Source organism: Pseudochaenichthys georgianus, chromosome 16 (genome assembly GCF_902827115.2).
Source record: "Pseudochaenichthys georgianus chromosome 16, fPseGeo1.2, whole genome shotgun sequence".
Taxonomy (NCBI): Eukaryota; Metazoa; Chordata; class Actinopteri; order Perciformes; family Channichthyidae; genus Pseudochaenichthys; species Pseudochaenichthys georgianus.
Window position 1 is genome coordinate 34,923,019 of NC_047518.2, and position 18,310 is coordinate 34,941,328.

General features: G+C 40.6%; 1 protein-coding gene across 2 annotated transcripts in view; it reads left to right on the plus strand.

Annotated features, from left to right (window-relative positions):
* The window catches only part of LOC117460291 (mannosyl-oligosaccharide 1,2-alpha-mannosidase IA), a 232,575-nt gene that overhangs the window by 89,816 nt on the left and 124,449 nt on the right, over positions 1-18,310 (plus strand). For both annotated transcript variants that reach the window (XM_071205950.1, XM_071205951.1), the window contains exon 2: positions 8,082-8,178. In XM_071205950.1, coding sequence (XP_071062051.1) covers positions 8,082-8,178 — 97 coding nt within the window. The remainder of the gene's footprint in view (positions 1-8,081; positions 8,179-18,310) is intronic.

Genomic DNA, 18,310 nt, shown 5'->3' on the forward strand with positions numbered 1-18,310 from the left:
ACTTCATGGGTGTAATTTTCAGGTTGTTGTTTTATACTGAAGTCTCTGTTCCTCTCAATGACAAGCTGCCATAATAATTGGAGTTGATAAAAGGTTTTTCATACACTAATTGAAGTGTCCTTCAAATATTCCCATTGGCTCACAGTAATGAGTTTAACGAGCAGCAGGGAATGCTTTGCCAACTTTTTCTTCCCAGGCTACATAGAGGCTACTGTAAATTATCAGTAGAGGTCATTGGGGCTGCATCCAGCCTTAAAAGGAAAGTTTTCATACTAAAATTATATTAATCTGTGTTTTTTATTACAGTTAGTTTTCTTTTGTAAAGACACACATCAAAGATAAGGCAGCACGTCGTTTTGTGAACATGGAAGATTTGTAATGTAGATGGGAATACTTTTCTATTAGAAAGTATACAAAGTAACAAAGCTTAAGCAGGACTAGTTCATAGATGTATTAAGCTTTTCTATGTTTTCATACTACCATACAATCACACTTTACTCCATGGTGCCTTCCTCCCTGCAAACATTCTTCTGAACCAGACTGACGTCACATGGTCATCTGATTTTATACTTGATTTCAGACATTCATTAATTCCATGCATGACTGGTCTCAGCATCGCGCTGCCTGGTTGCCCAACTCTGGCTCTTGTTTTGGGACTTTCTTGTAATTGACCACAGGGGTTGTGCTGACTCATGACGAGATCTCACTGGCCTCCAGAGACTTGAAAGGCTCCGTCACCGCTCACCATGAATGTGGATTTAATAGGCAGGAAATGGCTGTTCCAGAGCAGGTCTTGCACTAAAAGCCGGAGGAAGTTTAAGGGGAAGGAAATGTGAGAGTTAGGTGAGAAGTTCAGGGGGAAATGATGGGAAAAAGCTGATTCTGTATCTTCTCTGCCAAAGGTCTGCTCGGTTTCAGGTGATGACTCAGCACCTTGTTAACGCAGCACTGTCTCTGGGCTGCCATGCTGCGATGATTTATTATCCAAGATCCTTCCAAAGCCTCCCTGATTAAAGGGACGCCTCGGTCGAAAAAACAAACATCACAATCGCATTACAAAACGTGCAGGGCAGGAAAGTGTCAGGTGCGCTTTGAGGTATGCTTCTTGTATATTTATAGGACTCTTGTTCATGTGTATGAAATGATCCATGATGTTTTGCCCACGAAAAAGGACTGTGGTCAGCAAAGTGTTTACAAGAGTTTGTCAATTTTTTGAGAAGAGGGATTGCTCATTTTACAAAATGCAGAAGTACAGTTATGCATTATACTGTGTGTGTGTGTGTGTGTGTGTGTGTGTGTGTGTGTGTGTGTGTGTGTGTGTGTGTGTGTGTGTGTGTGTGTGTGTGTGTGTGTGTGTGTGTGTGTGTGTGTGTGTGTGTGTGTGTGTGTGTGTGTGTGCAGTATGTGTAACAAAAACAGGAATGGACTCCCTATAAGCTTTCCAAAATGTAGTTGTTGAAGATGTAAGCAATACTAATCTGAACAACATTTTTATTGAAGCTACCTTCCAAATATTATATGGTGGCATTGTTCTGTTTTCTGTTGTTTTCTGTTGTAATAACATGTTATTCTACTTTTAGGTTGTTTGGGAATTTTATTTATGAAAACAGGAAAAACTTAAAGCGCATATTTGCTGCTGGTCTCATACTGCATTCTGTTTGAAGGATGCTCTTAAGTGTCAGACATTGCCACAAGGGGAACATGCACGAACAACTAAGCATGTATGAGTATGTTCACAAAACGACGTGCTGCCTTATCTTTGATGTGTGTCTTTACAAAATAAAACTAACTGTAATAAAAAACACAGATTAATATCATTTTAGTATGAAAACTTTCCTTTTAAGGCTGGATTCAGCCCCAATGACCTCTACTGATAATTTACAGTAGCCTCTATGTAGCCTGAGAAGAAAAAGTTGGCAAAGCATTCCAGGATACAGCTCAGTTTTCTTTAGAGTAGATTTCAACTTCGTGGTCATGACAACCTTTGCTTTACTTTTCAGCCCTAACCACAATTAGGCTTTTCGCCCCCTTTTCTTATAATTTAGCATTGTGAATTTGTCAGAGAAAATCTGGCATGTAACATTTTGTCATATCAGAAAAGTGTTGCGCTGTAGATTTTCCTCAGCAGGGCTCTTTGTAGAAACCCACACAGCTAGACGACATGGTGATATCAGGGGGAGGAGTGCAGTTGCTGTGCCTTCAGCGGAAGATCTGCTCGTATTAGTCGTCCAGAAAAAGCTACACATTGTTCAGCCCACCAGTTAATCTCTGCAGTGCTGCCTCTCCTGGGCGACGCAGGGGCCACCGAGTACAAAGCCAGCTGCCAGCACCATGTTCACAATGAATCAGTGTGATCTTCACCACTTCTGCCCACACTGTTGGCTAATTAGCAACAACTGCAGTCAATGTGAATTTGCAGAGGCAGCTACATACATATTGTTTTTGCTGTAAAATATACATTCTGTTTGTGTGGAAAGTGGCTTGTATCCCATAACCTGCACTTCTTAAACCTAAGCCTCAGAGAAACCATCCGTGCCAACTCGATTTAACTTAACTGAAGTGCGTCATCCTAGTAAGCGGGTTTTAAAAGCCCTTCTTAGGAGAACAAACCGAGCAAATAGTGTTCCCAAGGAATAGTTTATATTGAAGATCAAAAAGTGGAAACAGCTGATCCGAAGTGTCAACTCTATTGTGCAGCAAGTCATGAGATGAAAAGAAAACACAGTGATACTCTATGGGAATAACCCAGCGGGAAACCCCACATGCTGATAACCATTTGTTTTACGGTTACTGTGATTTGCCGTTGGTTAGATTATTAAATATTAGCACAGCCTTACCCTTCAGAGGATTTATCAGTTCATCTGAACTCCAGATTAAGACCTGTCCCTCTGGCAACATCCATTTATACCGTCTCTTCCTCTATAGCTGTTATCTATGTTTTTGTTTAAATACATGATGTCTTTGTTTAGGTTGTCACTGCCACATTGTTCTTTGCCTCTTTAGCATTCTTGGAAATTGTGAAACATTGGACCTGGTTGGATACATGTCGTTTGCACAGTGACCTGTATGAAAAGCTTTAAAAGACTCCTACTATTGCTCGGAGTGATGCAGAGGAAACCCCGAAGACCATTTCAGTGTCCATGCTGTGCTTTTCTATTAAGGCAAAGACCAACAGGAGATAATTGAACCCTCATGTGGTGTAATTTCAGCTAGAAGTGTTCATTTCATTTCATTTCAATCTTTATTTCAACAGATTAAAAAAAAACAGAATACCGTATTGTTAAAATACAGTATTTATCCACATTCATGATACAAAAGTCTTCATATTAATAATAATAATAAGTGTTAATAATAATAAGTGTTACAATCTAAACTACTGTACAAACATATTGATTTCTAGTATAGCAAAGAATAGCTCTTAAACACATTTTTAGTAGACTTATTTTTGGGGTCTGGTGGTTTCAAAGAGAGTAATAGTTTATTTTCTTTAAAGTGGAGAAGGAAAGTGAATATTACTACAGTTTGAAGATTTTCTATTACACGTGTTCCTTACAGATTTTGATAAAGGCTTTTGAGTTAATGCAGCGTACATGAAATCCCTTATGCAACCTTATGATCTAGTTGATGTTCTGGAACCACGGGACGTCTGATCTACGCTACGGTGTTGTATCCCTGGTCAATCCCTGATTAATTGTAATCACTGGCTGTGTGTTTAGTTATTGATCTCCTCTGCCCAACAACTAGCCAATTAGTTAAACCAGAGAACAGTCACTGTGTGTCCCTGTCTGCTTGTTGTGCCCGTGGAAGAGAATCAATCATGTGTTAGCTCTCTTGGAGAAGCAGCGTTGTGGGTGGCGTGCTGGGCTGTGGTTGCAGTTATTGATCACAGCGGTGTTTGCTGTGATGATGGGTTGTTACATCAGAAATCCTACGGCTGTGTGACCCTGGTCCTCCCACACTTTGACTCTCCGTAGCGCACAACAGCAGAGATGTGAAAACACAATGCCTGATATCTGTTTCCCTCCAGTGGAATGAAACTTCTGCAGTCGCAGCAGGAAACTTAGCGAAATATTCTTGTGGATTGTGGCTTTCAACTTGCTCACATTGTTGCATGAAACAAAGCTTTCGTCTGTGCTGGTATTTTAAATATTTTAATTCAGTTACCAAAACCTTTTAACAGAGTTTGTTTTTTAATACTAAGGGTGTTTCTTTTTTTGAAGATGTAATTGTTTTTTTTACCCTGGCTGAACACTATTGTCACATTTACACTACCTGGCCGCTCACATTTCACATAGTGATTGCCTTGTACCCAAGTAAAGGTTCATAATCTACGGAACATTTGTTTATCTCGTTGTTCAGTGTGTGCGCAAAATCCCCAAGCCATACAATGGAGTCATCCATACTGATGTGAGTTTAATTAAAGAAAACAAACTAAATTAATCATTTTCAGTTGATTAGCCCATATAATGATATTCTTCTTACCCTGGCCCAGGTCGCTCTAATTTGTATATCATTTTGTAAGTAATAAGTAATGAAAAATAACCCTGAGCTAATAAAATCAAAATCAATGATCATCCATATGAAATTGCGTTCTGTGTTGAATGTTTTGAATGAATATGTCAGTGTGCTTTCTCACTCACCTATTTTCTGCATTAACATTCCTTAGTCACCTGGTAGTCACACCCTGTCTCTCTCTCTCACTCTGTTACACCCATCAGCTCCATTAGTATTTAGGCCCTCTTCACTTTCACCTCAGTGCCAGATCGTACTTTGCAGCATGCCAGTCTTTCCCGCATTACCCTCCAGATTGCTCTCCCGGTTTCAACCCTGCCTGTCCCTGACCAGCCTGCCTCGCCTGTTTCCTGACCCTGCCTGCACCTGCGACTCCCGTCCTGCTTTCTCCTGGAACCCTCGCCTGTCCCCGACCAGCCCTTTGCCTACTATCCGCCATTTTGTCTCCCACCAGCCTATTGCCTTCAATAAAGCTGGTTACCCACTATCCCTGGTTTCCGGTGTGTTGCATGTTGGCAGAGATGGGGTCGTTACTAAAAAAAAGTAATATATTACATATTACTTTAAAAAAAAGTAATATATTACACTACTTCGTTACTCTCTACATAAAGTAATTCGTTACTTTACTCGTTACTTTACCCGCAGGGCCGGCCCGCCTCTCCCTACAGGCAGATCACGCAGACTGCTAAAGTTTCAAATGTTCTCTTTACTTTGTAACGCGTTACACCCAACTCTGCATGTTGGTTCTCAGCTCGTTTGTGACAGAATGAAACTTCTTAATGCAAGATCTTGTGATCCCTCCATCAGAATATACTTTGTGACAAGTTATGAGGCAATCCAGGGTTTCTTTTCTCACTACTACTGATTGATCTGTTGCTTATTGTTTTTGATCAATCATCTATAAGACCGTGAGAATTTCCATCAAATCCACTCAATGCCAGCTGCTTTCTTTTAGCTCCTTTTAGAGTCCCGTCATTGATGATTAATGCTGCCATCTTACATTTTCTATGCCTTCAGTCATGCAGTTTGAGCATCCCATCTGCCTGTTGTATACTTTCCCCAACAGTTGATAGTGGTCGTACTGTAAAGTCCTGCTTCTCTCACAGACTCCATTATGCCTTTTGATCATCAGCGGAAACTCTAAAACGGACAGTCTGAACTTCCCTCAAATAAACATTTAGGGACACGGAGTTCTAACATTTACCAAGGCCAGCTATTTGTTAAAACACCTTTCTCTGTTTACTTGTAAAGCTTCCAGAGGAACGAGGCAATCTGAAATTATAAAAGATGGAGTCACTTGGAAATAAAAATTGAGACATTTTGCTGTATTACATACTCAGAGGCAGAACATTATGTCGGGGCACAATCTTACCAGCGCCGGGTATTTCTGCTCTTCCATCACTTTGAAGAAAATGATTACCTTTTTGGGAACACAAGATTCCTTGGTGCTATTTGCTTTAATCATACAGTCTGCTTGTTTTTGCTCCATATGTATAATATCGCTCCTGCATACAATATAAGTATTTGTTTTTGTAGATGGAGAAAGTACTCTTTAAAATGCTGCTTTCTCAGATGTAATGCCATAGACGAAAACAACAAGAAAACAACAAAGATGACCCTGATGTGTTATTCCTTCTGATCTATGAATGTGTTCCAGTTGTGCTTTAATGTGTGGCACACATCCCAAACTTAACTGGTACACTTGCCTCCAAAGAAGTTGAATGGTATATCATTACCCTATAATCAAATCCCAGCGCCCTGACCAGTAGTCGCTGTTTTGGGTTCCTGGACACTGTGGGTTGTTTTGGTTTGAGAAACGGCTTGATCGCTGTATTCTCTGAGCTTTTTTGGGTGACAGGATTTTCAGAGGTCATCAAATTCATGTCGTCCATTTCTCACAGGCCTGTACAAGCTCACCTCTGGAGAGCCAGGTGTCCCGTATTGTATTCGATATTAGAGATGATGTCGTCGCGCTGTGAGAATCCAATTCAAACACCTCTCTCAACATCTGTTCAACATCTTGCGACAGATTGCTTGAAGGGATTTTCTCTTCAAGTTCTTTTGATCATGCAAGAAGACAATTGAGTTTCATGAACATGTCGTAACAGTTGAAAGCACTTGAGTCAAGTATACTTGCATACCTGCGGCTGGAAATAGTTTTCAATGTATTCAATGCTATATATTCTTTGTTCGTATGCACATGCAAAATGACATCTCTTTGGAGAAAATGTTCTCGTTTCCTTGAAAGAAAACCCATATTTTTTGCTGGCAAATTCATAATAGAAGCTGAATCATGAGGAAACAGCCTTACATAACTACTGTTTCATTGACATACATGTGAGATATCAATGCAAACAAGATTCACAAAGAACTTAAAAGTGTGTCTTTAAAAACAAGAAGGTGATGGTGTTGTTTGATGTCCTTTATTGAACAAAAAGAAGTATTTTTATCTAGATGTCACACTAATCCATACCTTATCTCAGTAATCAATGAGTCGATCACTCCGAACATCTCAACTAGCACATATATTGCTGGACATGCTAACTTTGACAAACCTCCAACTTTTCCTAATGTCTCATTCTTAATGAATGTCCATGACTATTGGTACATCATGTTATGCCCCACTTCAGGGTGGCTGCAACGGCTGATTATCTAGCTTGATGAACCCTTGTCATTTAAGCTAGCGTCATCATCAGGTCACATTTTGTTTGAGGCCCAAATACCTGCCTTCAATGGCATACAGTACATGTGCCTTTGTTGAACTCAAATAAGTACTAATTAGCTAATGTTAGCATGCCAATATGCTAAATGAGCATAGCAGTCATTACACCTACGAAACACGGGTGTGTAGCTGGCCCAATTCTCTGTATTGCTTTATTCTGATTTGTGATATCTCCTTGGCAATGCCTCACCGACATATCTGTTTAAATGAATTGTTGCTTTGTCAGATATACTTTAATAACCTGGGAGCTATCAGTAGAGTTTGTTTTCTGAACCTGTGTGAGCTCTACACCGGCATTGTCAGTATTATTATGCTCTCATATTTGTTTTTAAATACCTTTGAATGTATTAGATTATTACAAACCAACTTTCCGTCACAAGCTTCTTAACTAATTGTTTACGCTGTCGCTAAAGGCAGAGAAGCATCACGACTCAACTTTGTGATTTCAGCAGAAAAGATTACACTTCCTGTCTCTTCAGCGTTCAAATCCCTGTCTTGCTGGCTCTGTTTTAATGCGAAAAAAGACAGTTCTCTTTTTCACATCTCACCAAATCCACATATATTTTTCAGTGGAGATAAAGGGCATCAATGTCTGGATTTTCTTCTACTGACATCATTCCATCTTTAATTTAGGAGAAGTAGCTGCAGGGAAAAGTCAATCATATTGTATAGCTGTGCGCATTATGTGTGTTTATTGCATGAATGCCCTTAATCATGTCTGATCAAGAAGCTATCGTTCTGTCTGGCTCTGAGCTACAGCACAACAATTGAATTATGTCTGGGTTTGGAGCTGTGTGGGTTTGCTTTCAGTCCTCTGACCAGTTTGTCTGCTCTGTTTATGTTGCAGATGATGAAGTTTGCCTGGGACAACTACAAGCGCTACGCCTGGGGGAAGAATGAGCTGCGGCCTTTGACCAAAAACGGGCACATTGGCAACATGTTTGGTGAGTGTCTCATGGCCTCTAGGCTCAAAAGGCTAACAGTTCATCAGGTTTTCTACTTTTGACCAATCTGAGAAGGATTTGTTCACAAGACTGGGTGAAACTAAACGGGGAGATATTGTCTTCATGTTCTGTGGAATCATTGGAAAAAGCTGATTTTAATTGTCTTACGGTAATTTTACACTATACTCTACCAGTATTATTATTACCAGTCGAAAATGGAGGATGAGAATAATTAGCAGTTTTTGTTTCTCATAAGCTCACAAATATTTGCTTTGGTTTTCTGGATTTGTTGTACAAGAACAACAAGGAGGAAATATAAAGTTGAGTTTTGTTGCAAGGCTGATACATTTGAACTAAAGACATTACATTGCATTTAGCTGACGCTTTTATCCAAAGCGACTTACAATAAGTGCATTCGACCAAGAAGACACAACCTTGAAGAAAACAGAATCATATGAGTACATCAGGTTTCATAGAGCCAAGCATTTCAAGTGCTACTCAACTGGCTTTAGGTAAGCCAGTCCTTTATTAGTATATAAGTGCTTTGTTAATAGTTCTATCGCTCGAAGTGGAGTCGAAAGAGATGAGTTTTCAGTCTGCGCCGGAAGGTGTGTAAGCTTTCTGCTGTCCTGATTTCAATGGGGAGCTCATTCCACCATTTTGGAGCCAGGATAGCAAACCCACGTGTTTTTGCTGATGGGAACTTGGGTCCCCTTCGCAGCGATGGTGCAGCGAGTCATTTGGCTGATGCAGAGCGGAGTGCACGTGCTGGGGTGTACGGTTTAACCATGTCCTGGACGTAGGAAGGGCCAGATCCATTCGCAGCATGGTACGCAAGTACCAGTGTCTTGAAGTGGATTCTAGCAGTTACCGGAAGCCAGTGGAGGGAGCGGAGGAGCGGAGTGGTGTGGGAACATTTAGGAAGGTTGAAGACCAGGCGAGCAGCTGCATTCTTGATGAGCTGCAGAGGTCGGATGGCACATGCAGGTAGACCAGCCAGGAGGGAGTTGCAGTAGTCTAGGTGTGAGGTGATGAGAGCCTGGACCAGAACCTGCGTCGCTTTCTGGGTCAGCTGGGGACGTATCCTCCTGATGTTGGAAAGCGTGTATCTGCAGCAGCGGGTTGTAGCAGCGATGTTTGCAGTGAAGGACAGGTTGTTATCTAGGGTCACACCCAGATTCCTTGCAGTCTGAGTCGGGGAAACAACAGAGGGGCCGATGTTGATTGTCAGGTCAAGAGAGGGACAATCTTTTCCCGGAAGGAAAAGCAGTTCAGTTTTGTCAAGGCATAATGTGGAAGTAAAGCATATTGGTTAGTGGTTCTGCATCAAGCAACACTGGTAGTATGTGACCATTAGAAATATCACAAAGCAGTTTGCCCTACAAGATCCATTAACCTATAACAGCCAGCCAACTCTCTGAAAAGTAAAGGAATCAGTGAAGCAGATGTTATCCTTTGTTTCTGATTGTTTTGACTATGCTGTGGATAATATTTTCCAATGAGTAGACATTTGACGTCGTTATCATCCAAAGAAGAGCAATCCATTGTGGTGGTGATTTGTTTTGTTTAATCTGCAGACAGTTTATTTACATGTCTATATTATTTATCTTATCTATTTATTGTATTCGTCTTTATGCTGTTATTTGAGCCCCATTTGGAATTATTTGGTTCTAACTCCAATGTTTGGTGTTTTGGTCCCTGGGTCAGTAAAAAAATTAAAAATAAACGGTCAATCAGATGTCAACTTATTGTGATTGGCTTCTTTTGAGACATTTTCTTCAATGGTTAAACTCACAGTTAAAATCCTGAAAGCTACAGCAAACAAGGATTTGTATGGTATCATTACACCGTTTCTCAAAGCAAATGATAAAGAATTACATTTCAAGAAAAAACGAAATGTATTCTTTAAACGTTTTAAGCTGTCAGTGGAAAAGATAACGTGGCACCTTTTCTCTTTGCGCCTCAGCGAGCTCTTGTCACCACATCCTCCTTACCTTTCACTCAGCAGGGAAAAGCTCACAACCTGCAGGGCGTCTCAGTCTCCCCGGCCTCTAATTGGAGCGAGATCCGGAGGGGTCTGCAGGTCGTCTGCAGCGGAGCGTATCAGTCAGTTCACACTGCTGAGCCACAGAGAAATCCCCGAAAAGAAGCCTTTTAATAAAAGGAGGATCAGCTCTTAATAAGACTTGGACAGGTATTGTCTTCCATACCTGAGGACTTTGGGTTATCGAGGCGATGATGCAAGCTCGTTTGAAAATACAGTTTGTGATCTCCTTGCTGTTCTCATTGCCTTGAGGTTCTCAGTTAGGAGGGAACCCTTTGAAGCACCTTGAAGTCCTTTAATCATGTTATAGGTGTTATATTCTCCTGCAACCAGTCCACATTTATTTTCTGATGAAATCCAAAAAAAAGTTCACACATGCTGATTTTGCCAAAAGTAAAAAACAAATTGTATAACTTCATCTGTCTAAGATACTGCTTAATTCAATGCGTATAGGCTGCGTTAAGTCAGAAAAGCCAAGTGCATTTTTGTGTAAAAGTGATTTGTTAGTGAATCCGTTTCTACTGATCATAATTCCATTGTTGAGGTTTACTAGAATAGATTTACATTGTTCAATGTTCCAAACTCACATTGGTTTCTCAAACAGCATCTCTGTATAGTATGTGTATTCACTCTCTGTCCTACACACCTTGTTGGAGCTCCTGCCCCCCCCCCCCCTCCCTATGAGCCCAGTGTGCTCTGATTGGTCAGCTCGCCCACTCTGTTCTGATGAGTCCACCACCGTTACAGCGGAACATCAGTGATTATGTGTTACAATGGCGTTTGTTAGCAACCAGGAAACGACACCAGGAATGACAAACAGATGAGAATGCTGCGTGGGGTCTGGGTGCCGTGTTGGCGGGACTCGCTGCTCCGCCCTTTGAGGCACGAGGAGCGGACAGTGTGAGCTGAATTACTGGTGTCGTTTCCTGGTTGCTGCGTGGGGTCTGCGAGACAGCGAGACACCGCGGACACACACACACACACACACACACACACACACACACACACACACACACACACACACACACACACACACACACACACACACACACACACACACACACACACACACACACACACACACACACACACACACACACACACACACACACACACACTGTCACCATGACCAGGAAGAAAAAAATGGAAAAAGAAAAATCTCCAACAAGGCGTTCTGGGGCAGCATACAGGTCTTTTAGAGTTGTACTCGCTACAGGGTGTACTTTGAGGGTTTGTGACTTGCAGACCGTTTACATGCAGAACAAGCTACACAACACACAAGGGGATGGATAATAACCGGAAAAGCATGACATGGGACCTTTAACACATCACTGATTCAGGTAGATGTGCAAAGAATAAGTGATAAAACCTAGTTCATATGCTAATATACAGTAGGTGAATGATGTTTTAAAGTAGGCTGTTAAAGGAATAAGAGCAGTGTCTTCGAAAGCATTCATTAAATATGAGGCCCAAGAGTTCCCATAGAAAGAAGAAATAAAGTATGAAACACATGTTAACCATAGTGGTAGATGGTTTGTGTTAACATAAACTAGACCTCATAGCCTTGTTTTAATGAAAAAATCATTTTTCCCACAACCACTATTGTCAAATGTATTTCAGAAGAATTAACAAAACACTTTTTCTTGCAGCATTGCATTTGAATCAACATATAATTATCCAGTGCTTTTAGTAACACACACTATTCATTGCCTGCAGTATTCATAAATGCATAACACTAAATAATTTAAGAACAAAATGAATAACAAATGCCAAAAATAGCCAAATTCCCACTCGCTGGTTTTCTTTTGAATACTTTTTGTTTACTTTTTTCTCTTTAATTAAAGCTGATGTTCGGTTCCAGAAAACGTGCTTCGTTGAAGGTCATTTTTAATATGCTGTAAAGTAGAAACTTCTCTTGTTCCTTTAGGAAAGTATTCTAGGGTTCTTCTACTTGCGCTACTCGTGAAGTAACATCATTAGAAAGTAATAACAGCACGGACATTGTAAACTAATGGACTGTACTGTTGTCAATACTAAAACTTGAGGAACGAGAGGGACGACGATAGAGAGTCAGTGATTTGTTTGTTTTAAAGCTGCAGTATCAGACAGCTGGAGGGCAGAAAGTAAACTCTACTCAGCCTCAGTATCAGCTTATTCAATTACAAAGGCAAGCACATTAGCAAACAATCACTATGTATTTCTTACAGATCCTATACAAACAAAGTAATATCAGCATTTCATCGGTGCCTGTCCCCAGAAGGTTCCCAGCTCGAGTTTGATCTGGTTCGCTCCATTAAAGCTGGATTTACAGAAGCTGTAGAGGGTCCTGACGCAGCTACCTCTGCAGTTGGTGTGTATTCATCGCTCCATGTCTGATTGGACCCATTAGATATCATCAATGCCACACTTTATGGCTGTATTGTACGTGGTCAGGCCGTATCATGCTTCAGTATGGCTGAACAGCTAATTCAGTTTCATTAATTAGCTGTTACCACGGTTACCTCCCCTGCTAGCTTGCGGTCCTTCATTCAGCTGTCATCTGATTGGTTGCACATCGAAATGTCAGCGGTAAAAAAGGTCAAAATTGAAATTATTTGAACTTTTAGCGCAGAAATTGATTAAAATTGTGAGCAATGTGCGACGCAGAGGGTGGCACAACCATCTCCACATCATCTAATTAACTTTTTTTATGTTTGGAAGGCTTTCAGTGATGTGTGGTTCAGAAAAGACGAAGATTATGGAGCATTTCTTCAATGTTTTATGCCTCTAGGGACACACCGGTTGTGCAATTCTGGGTCGATACTGATTATTAAAATAACAATTTAGCCAATTGGTGAAGCCAATACCAATGTTTTTTATTGTTACGTATATCCACACACACTTGTGCACTCATACCTTTTGTTATATATGAGGCAATGTGTATGAGAGTTAAAGTGACTTAACCAAGTGGCCCAACAATTTAAAGATGTGGTTAAAGCAGCTGAAATGTACAGACAGATACAAGCATTGATCCTCACTGGGATCAGCGGTACGTTCACATAAGAGGAAATCATTTGACCCAATATAGATATAACAAAAGTTGCTTGATGGAGTATTATAGATCTCTAACATAATAACCAAGATGAAAAGGATACTTCACATTTTAACAGCCCCAGAAAGAGATTTTGAAGATATTTTGTTTGTGCATGCATGTGTGAGATGAATGACTCGTATTCTTCCACAACAGATGAAGCCACAATTTTGAAGCAACTCTGCTGCTGGGGCCAGAGGTTTCCTCATAATGGATTGTGCAATCCTCAACTTCTGGCAGCTAATTGCCATCTTTATCCGTGCAGAGCAGCTAAGCAGTGTACCCTCAATGCAGATTCAGCGATAATGCGACAGAAAGCAGGGACGGAATAAGCTGTTTGTCTCTGGCAGAAGAGTAATATTCCAGTCTCCAAGTGTGGGGGAAGGGGAAAACGTCATGGTTAGTTCCGTAAGCAAATATTTTTCCATTCTCTCTAAAGCTAGCATCATTTTCCACCCTCAACCATGCTTGTTTGCTACACTGTGTATCATCTTTGAGTCAAGGAGAGAGGAAGAGAGAAAGGGCAGCCTGCTACCTGTAAATGTCACATTGGGATGGTTGGTGCGGGAAGCCAGGTATGAAATTGAATGCTGTGTTCTTTAATATAATCCCCAGAGTAAACAGAAATGCGGTGAGATCGGGTCTTCAGTTAGCATTTGCTTCAGGATCTTGTCAATATGCTGCGAGTCGCCAGAACATCCCTTCTGCTGTACTCTCAGAGAAGCACGACACGAAACACAGAAAGGCAGAGAGCGACGTTGCCTCTGCTGTAACCCAAACACTCTTCTCTCACTCTCCCTTTCTTTTTCAATGTTTACACCAAACGCTTTCTTCTTTCCTTTGTCACGACCCTCCATGCTGAAAGCTGCTTCCTCTGTCTTTATTCTTTCCTTGTAACCAAAGTCGTTCTAATGGACTTTCTCTCTCATTTCCCTTTTGTCATTTTAACGTTATGTCTTTAGTGCTCATTAAAAGTAGTTTTTTAGCTCAGGGCAATTACAAAGAGAAAACAGTACAGCACTTTCAGTACATCTGCCTCTTTTTAAGATTGTGTGGGAGTTTTCAAACAGAAAGGCAAAAAATAATCATGGATTGATAAATGTGCGCACTCATGTTTTTTTTTCCTCACGAAAAAAACCGTACTTTAAGATTAGTATATTAGCATTATGTTAAAATATATTTTAACATTTAAATTACATTACACTGGCAAACCTTAATATATGTTTCACAGATTAGTATTGGGTTCCTGTTGCCCTTTGATTTCATTAGATTACTTCATCTCAGGGTAATTATTAAAAATATAAAATTAAGGACACCAAAGGTCACATTCGAGTGCAGCTCCAGGAATCGCCATTAGATTTGGTAAAATATGATGAAAATACGCGTAATGCTTTAAATCAACACGTGATGTGAAAGAGGTTTAATGCTGTTTTTTTTGGAGTAACATTCTTATTTTAGAGAGTAAAACTATTTTATTGTATAATTTAATGACCTCTCTGTTCGAAAAGTTCATCTTCTTTTGAAAAATGCATAGGGATTTATTGGTAACGGTTTGTTTATGGGTTCATGCAGTATTCACCTGTATAATAAACGGTGTCCCAGTTGGGTATTGTCTTTTCACGGTTCAGTATTTTATACATGTAGGAATAACTTTAAGGATTAGCTGTAATATTCGGGTCTGATATTATCAGCAGTTCCCATCGTGACTGGCATAAATCACTGAAGAAGGTCAATAGGATGATCTGCCAGATGCCGTGTGTACTGCTATTGACTTTAAGGAGTCAAAATGAAGCTGGGGAAGGTTTACGTTGACATTTGTTAAACCTGCCGTACTGATGGGCTGCTTGGGGGAGGTGGAAAGAAGGTGTGCAGTGCATATAGCATTGATATATCATTAGCTTTAAAGATGATGTTTGGCTAACTAGTAAACAGCTACTTGATTACAAATGCAACACTTATGACAACATTACGCAATATTACGATGAATATATTTGAAAATATCTTAACCCTCCAGAAAAACACTGGTGACATCACTATAGAAAATGAAGGAGTTGCTTGTTTTGGCCATGTCTGACCTCCCTGAAACTCTCATAACAAAGATCAAATAGACAATTTGTTCGCGACAGATTGGCCGGGCGAATAATAAATATCCGTGCCGGTGAGTTTTGAGCAGTGACGAGCCGGATTCTGATGCTTATGGTGAAAGATGTCAAACACATGGATAGAAGCGCAGCAAGTTAATACAAAGCGAAGGGGCTATGCTAGTCTGTCATACAGCTGCCCCGGTACATTGTCAAGATATCCTAGTTCAGGGATGTTGATGAAATGCTCGGAGGAGGTTCTCCCCAGCGCTTTTCTGACCGAAAAAAGACGCTATGTGGACACAGGAACTTATCTCCCATTTGTCGATATGATCTTGTATTGGAGAGTGATGTGAAGTAATTCTGGGACATTTGTTAGCTGTGCAAGACTTGCAAGGCCTCAGTCGAGTGAATTATTTTCAATGTTTGGCTCCCAGACCTCTCGTGACCTACTTTCATGGTGGAGAGCATTAACTAAAAGTGTCAGTCGGGATGGTTCTATATTTCCAGCTTATCTCAGAGCAACGCCAAAAGGATCCCACAGCCTTGAATTTAAATGATGATGTGGAACACAGACAGAGCGTTATCCTTAGGAGGATAGTAACCATATATTTCGACACCAACAGAATGAACATGATTTTTGTCATTTTTGGGCCGTTTCAATATCTTCTTTTATGTTTCATTTCCACACCATGGAGACAATTGCATGTGTGGGTGAGCTTGATGACATACTTTCTCTACAACTAAAGCACATTGTAGCTGAAAGATCAACTTAAGAAGTGTGTAGGACTTTTTGTTTTGCTGCATGATTGAGCACCCTTTCCAAAGCTCACCACCATATAACTGGGAGCAAATCAAGTTGGATGGATTGTTTTCTTTTCTTTTCCTTTATCACCGGAGTGCTGTCAGCGAGGAGAGCTGTATTGTAAGGGAGGATGTTCTGTGGCTCTTGGACCGTCTCCGGGATGCGTGATTCTTCTGTTCCCTTTGTTAGCACTCTGGGAAAAAGCTAGAGAATGGGTCCCTCAAGTCCCATCGAGGATCTCTGTATTTTCTATTCCCTTTTGGCTACAGCAAAGATAAAGGGTTTGACATGATGCTTTTAGAATTAGTGGCACCAAAATCCCACACCTTTACTCAAACTGTCAGACTCTGAGATAAAGACCGACTGTTTTGGTGAAAGGAAAAATATATGAACAAGTCATTTCAGAATTAAAAAACAAGTTGAAATAAGTGTTGTTTTCTCCAGACCTACCATTACGTTTTACAACTCATAATACATTTCATTATCCTTTAGATTGTTGCCTGTAATCCCATTGCCTTAGTATATTTGGGAGCACATATTTAAATCAGGATATATTTTTGCCCTAATTTTAAAGCACTGTGCAGACTTGCAATCCCTTGTGAGATGGTTAAAACGTGCTTAACCCCTTCATCATTTGTTACACTGATTACATTATGCTGGCCTTTAAAACATTGTATACTTTGTTTTCTAAGACTTAACAGAGACTACTTTTATGAACCAATAAGATTAATTATTAAAAAGATAAGTCTTATATTTACAGGTGCTGTTCGGATAGTTGTCCCCTTCTCTATTTTATTTGTTTATTTGACAGGGACAATGCACATTGATTAACATTTCTGTAAATGCGCCAGAGTTAGCCAACAGGCTATTTTCATCTGCCGTCCCGGGACAGATGTTGATAGTCATCCTACAAAAAAAACGTCACTTGAAATGACAGGTAAATACAATCAGTAAAACAACATTCAACATAGATGCTTATATTATGATAAAAACATACATAAAAACAAAAATACATATTCACAAAGCAGACAGGTGGCAACAGGTCAAGGCACATGTGCACAAACAGAGCGTTGTAAAGTGCAGATTGTGTCAGTGTTGACAGAGCTGATTTTCCACTAACCATTCTGAGCCTAGTCGCTAACTTTAGCTTTACTATATACTTATTAGACGTATACGAGAGTTGCCTCAGTGTTTGTTCTCTCGTGAACACATTCAAAAAGCAGAACCTTTAAAAAGACTGCAAATCAGAGAAGACAGCTGGTCCTAACCTTTGGTGCTGTTGGTTTTTACAAACAGCACATGTGAATCAAAGCATTAGCATTGCCATTTGTTGATCAAATGCTTTGTAGCATTGTGTTTGTTAATAAAACGCATCTAGAACCCATAATATCCTGTTTAAAATGACTTTTCTCTATTGACGTGAATAACTAATTGTACATTCTTATTAGGGCTCTCATGTGCTTTATCACTTCCTCCCCTTGCTATGAAGTGAGAAACCCGAGCAGGCCTAGTGCTTGAATGGAAGATTAAAGAGATGGTCATGCCTCTGTGAGCGACGTCACTACCCTCGTGCCTTCATATGTGGGTCAGTAGCTGAAGCTCACGGCACATTAAATGCCAAGCCACAACCCCAGTCCAACAGATGCTGGGGACACGACTTGTGATCGTGCTGAAAGAAAGAGAAGAGCAATACATTCGGTGTCACAGCTGCCCCTCCCTCACTCCAGAGATTTTTCGTCAACGATAGATGTCCCATTGCTGCTAGGGGGGTTGGCCACACGCTGCTATGCACACTTGCTATCCAGCTCTCTGCCACTCATCAACAAATGAAAGAGTAAAGACCTCTTTCCACGCATGTGACATTTTTTCCCCCTGCTTTTATCATTCTTTATTTTTCCATTTGTGTTCGTCCTAATGCTCTGCCCTCATTTAGTCTTTTCCCTCCTCATCCCAAGAGGTGCAATTAAAGCGCATAAGGTCACCGTTTTTCTTTTGTAGAGCGTTGTCCTGGAATGCTAAATGAGCTTCTCCCAGCGACACAGGCTGAACCCATCACCTTTTGCTCTCACTGCATGCCCGGGGACCGTTTCAAACCAGTGGCGTTTATTAGAGAATCCCGAGGGCTCTTTCGA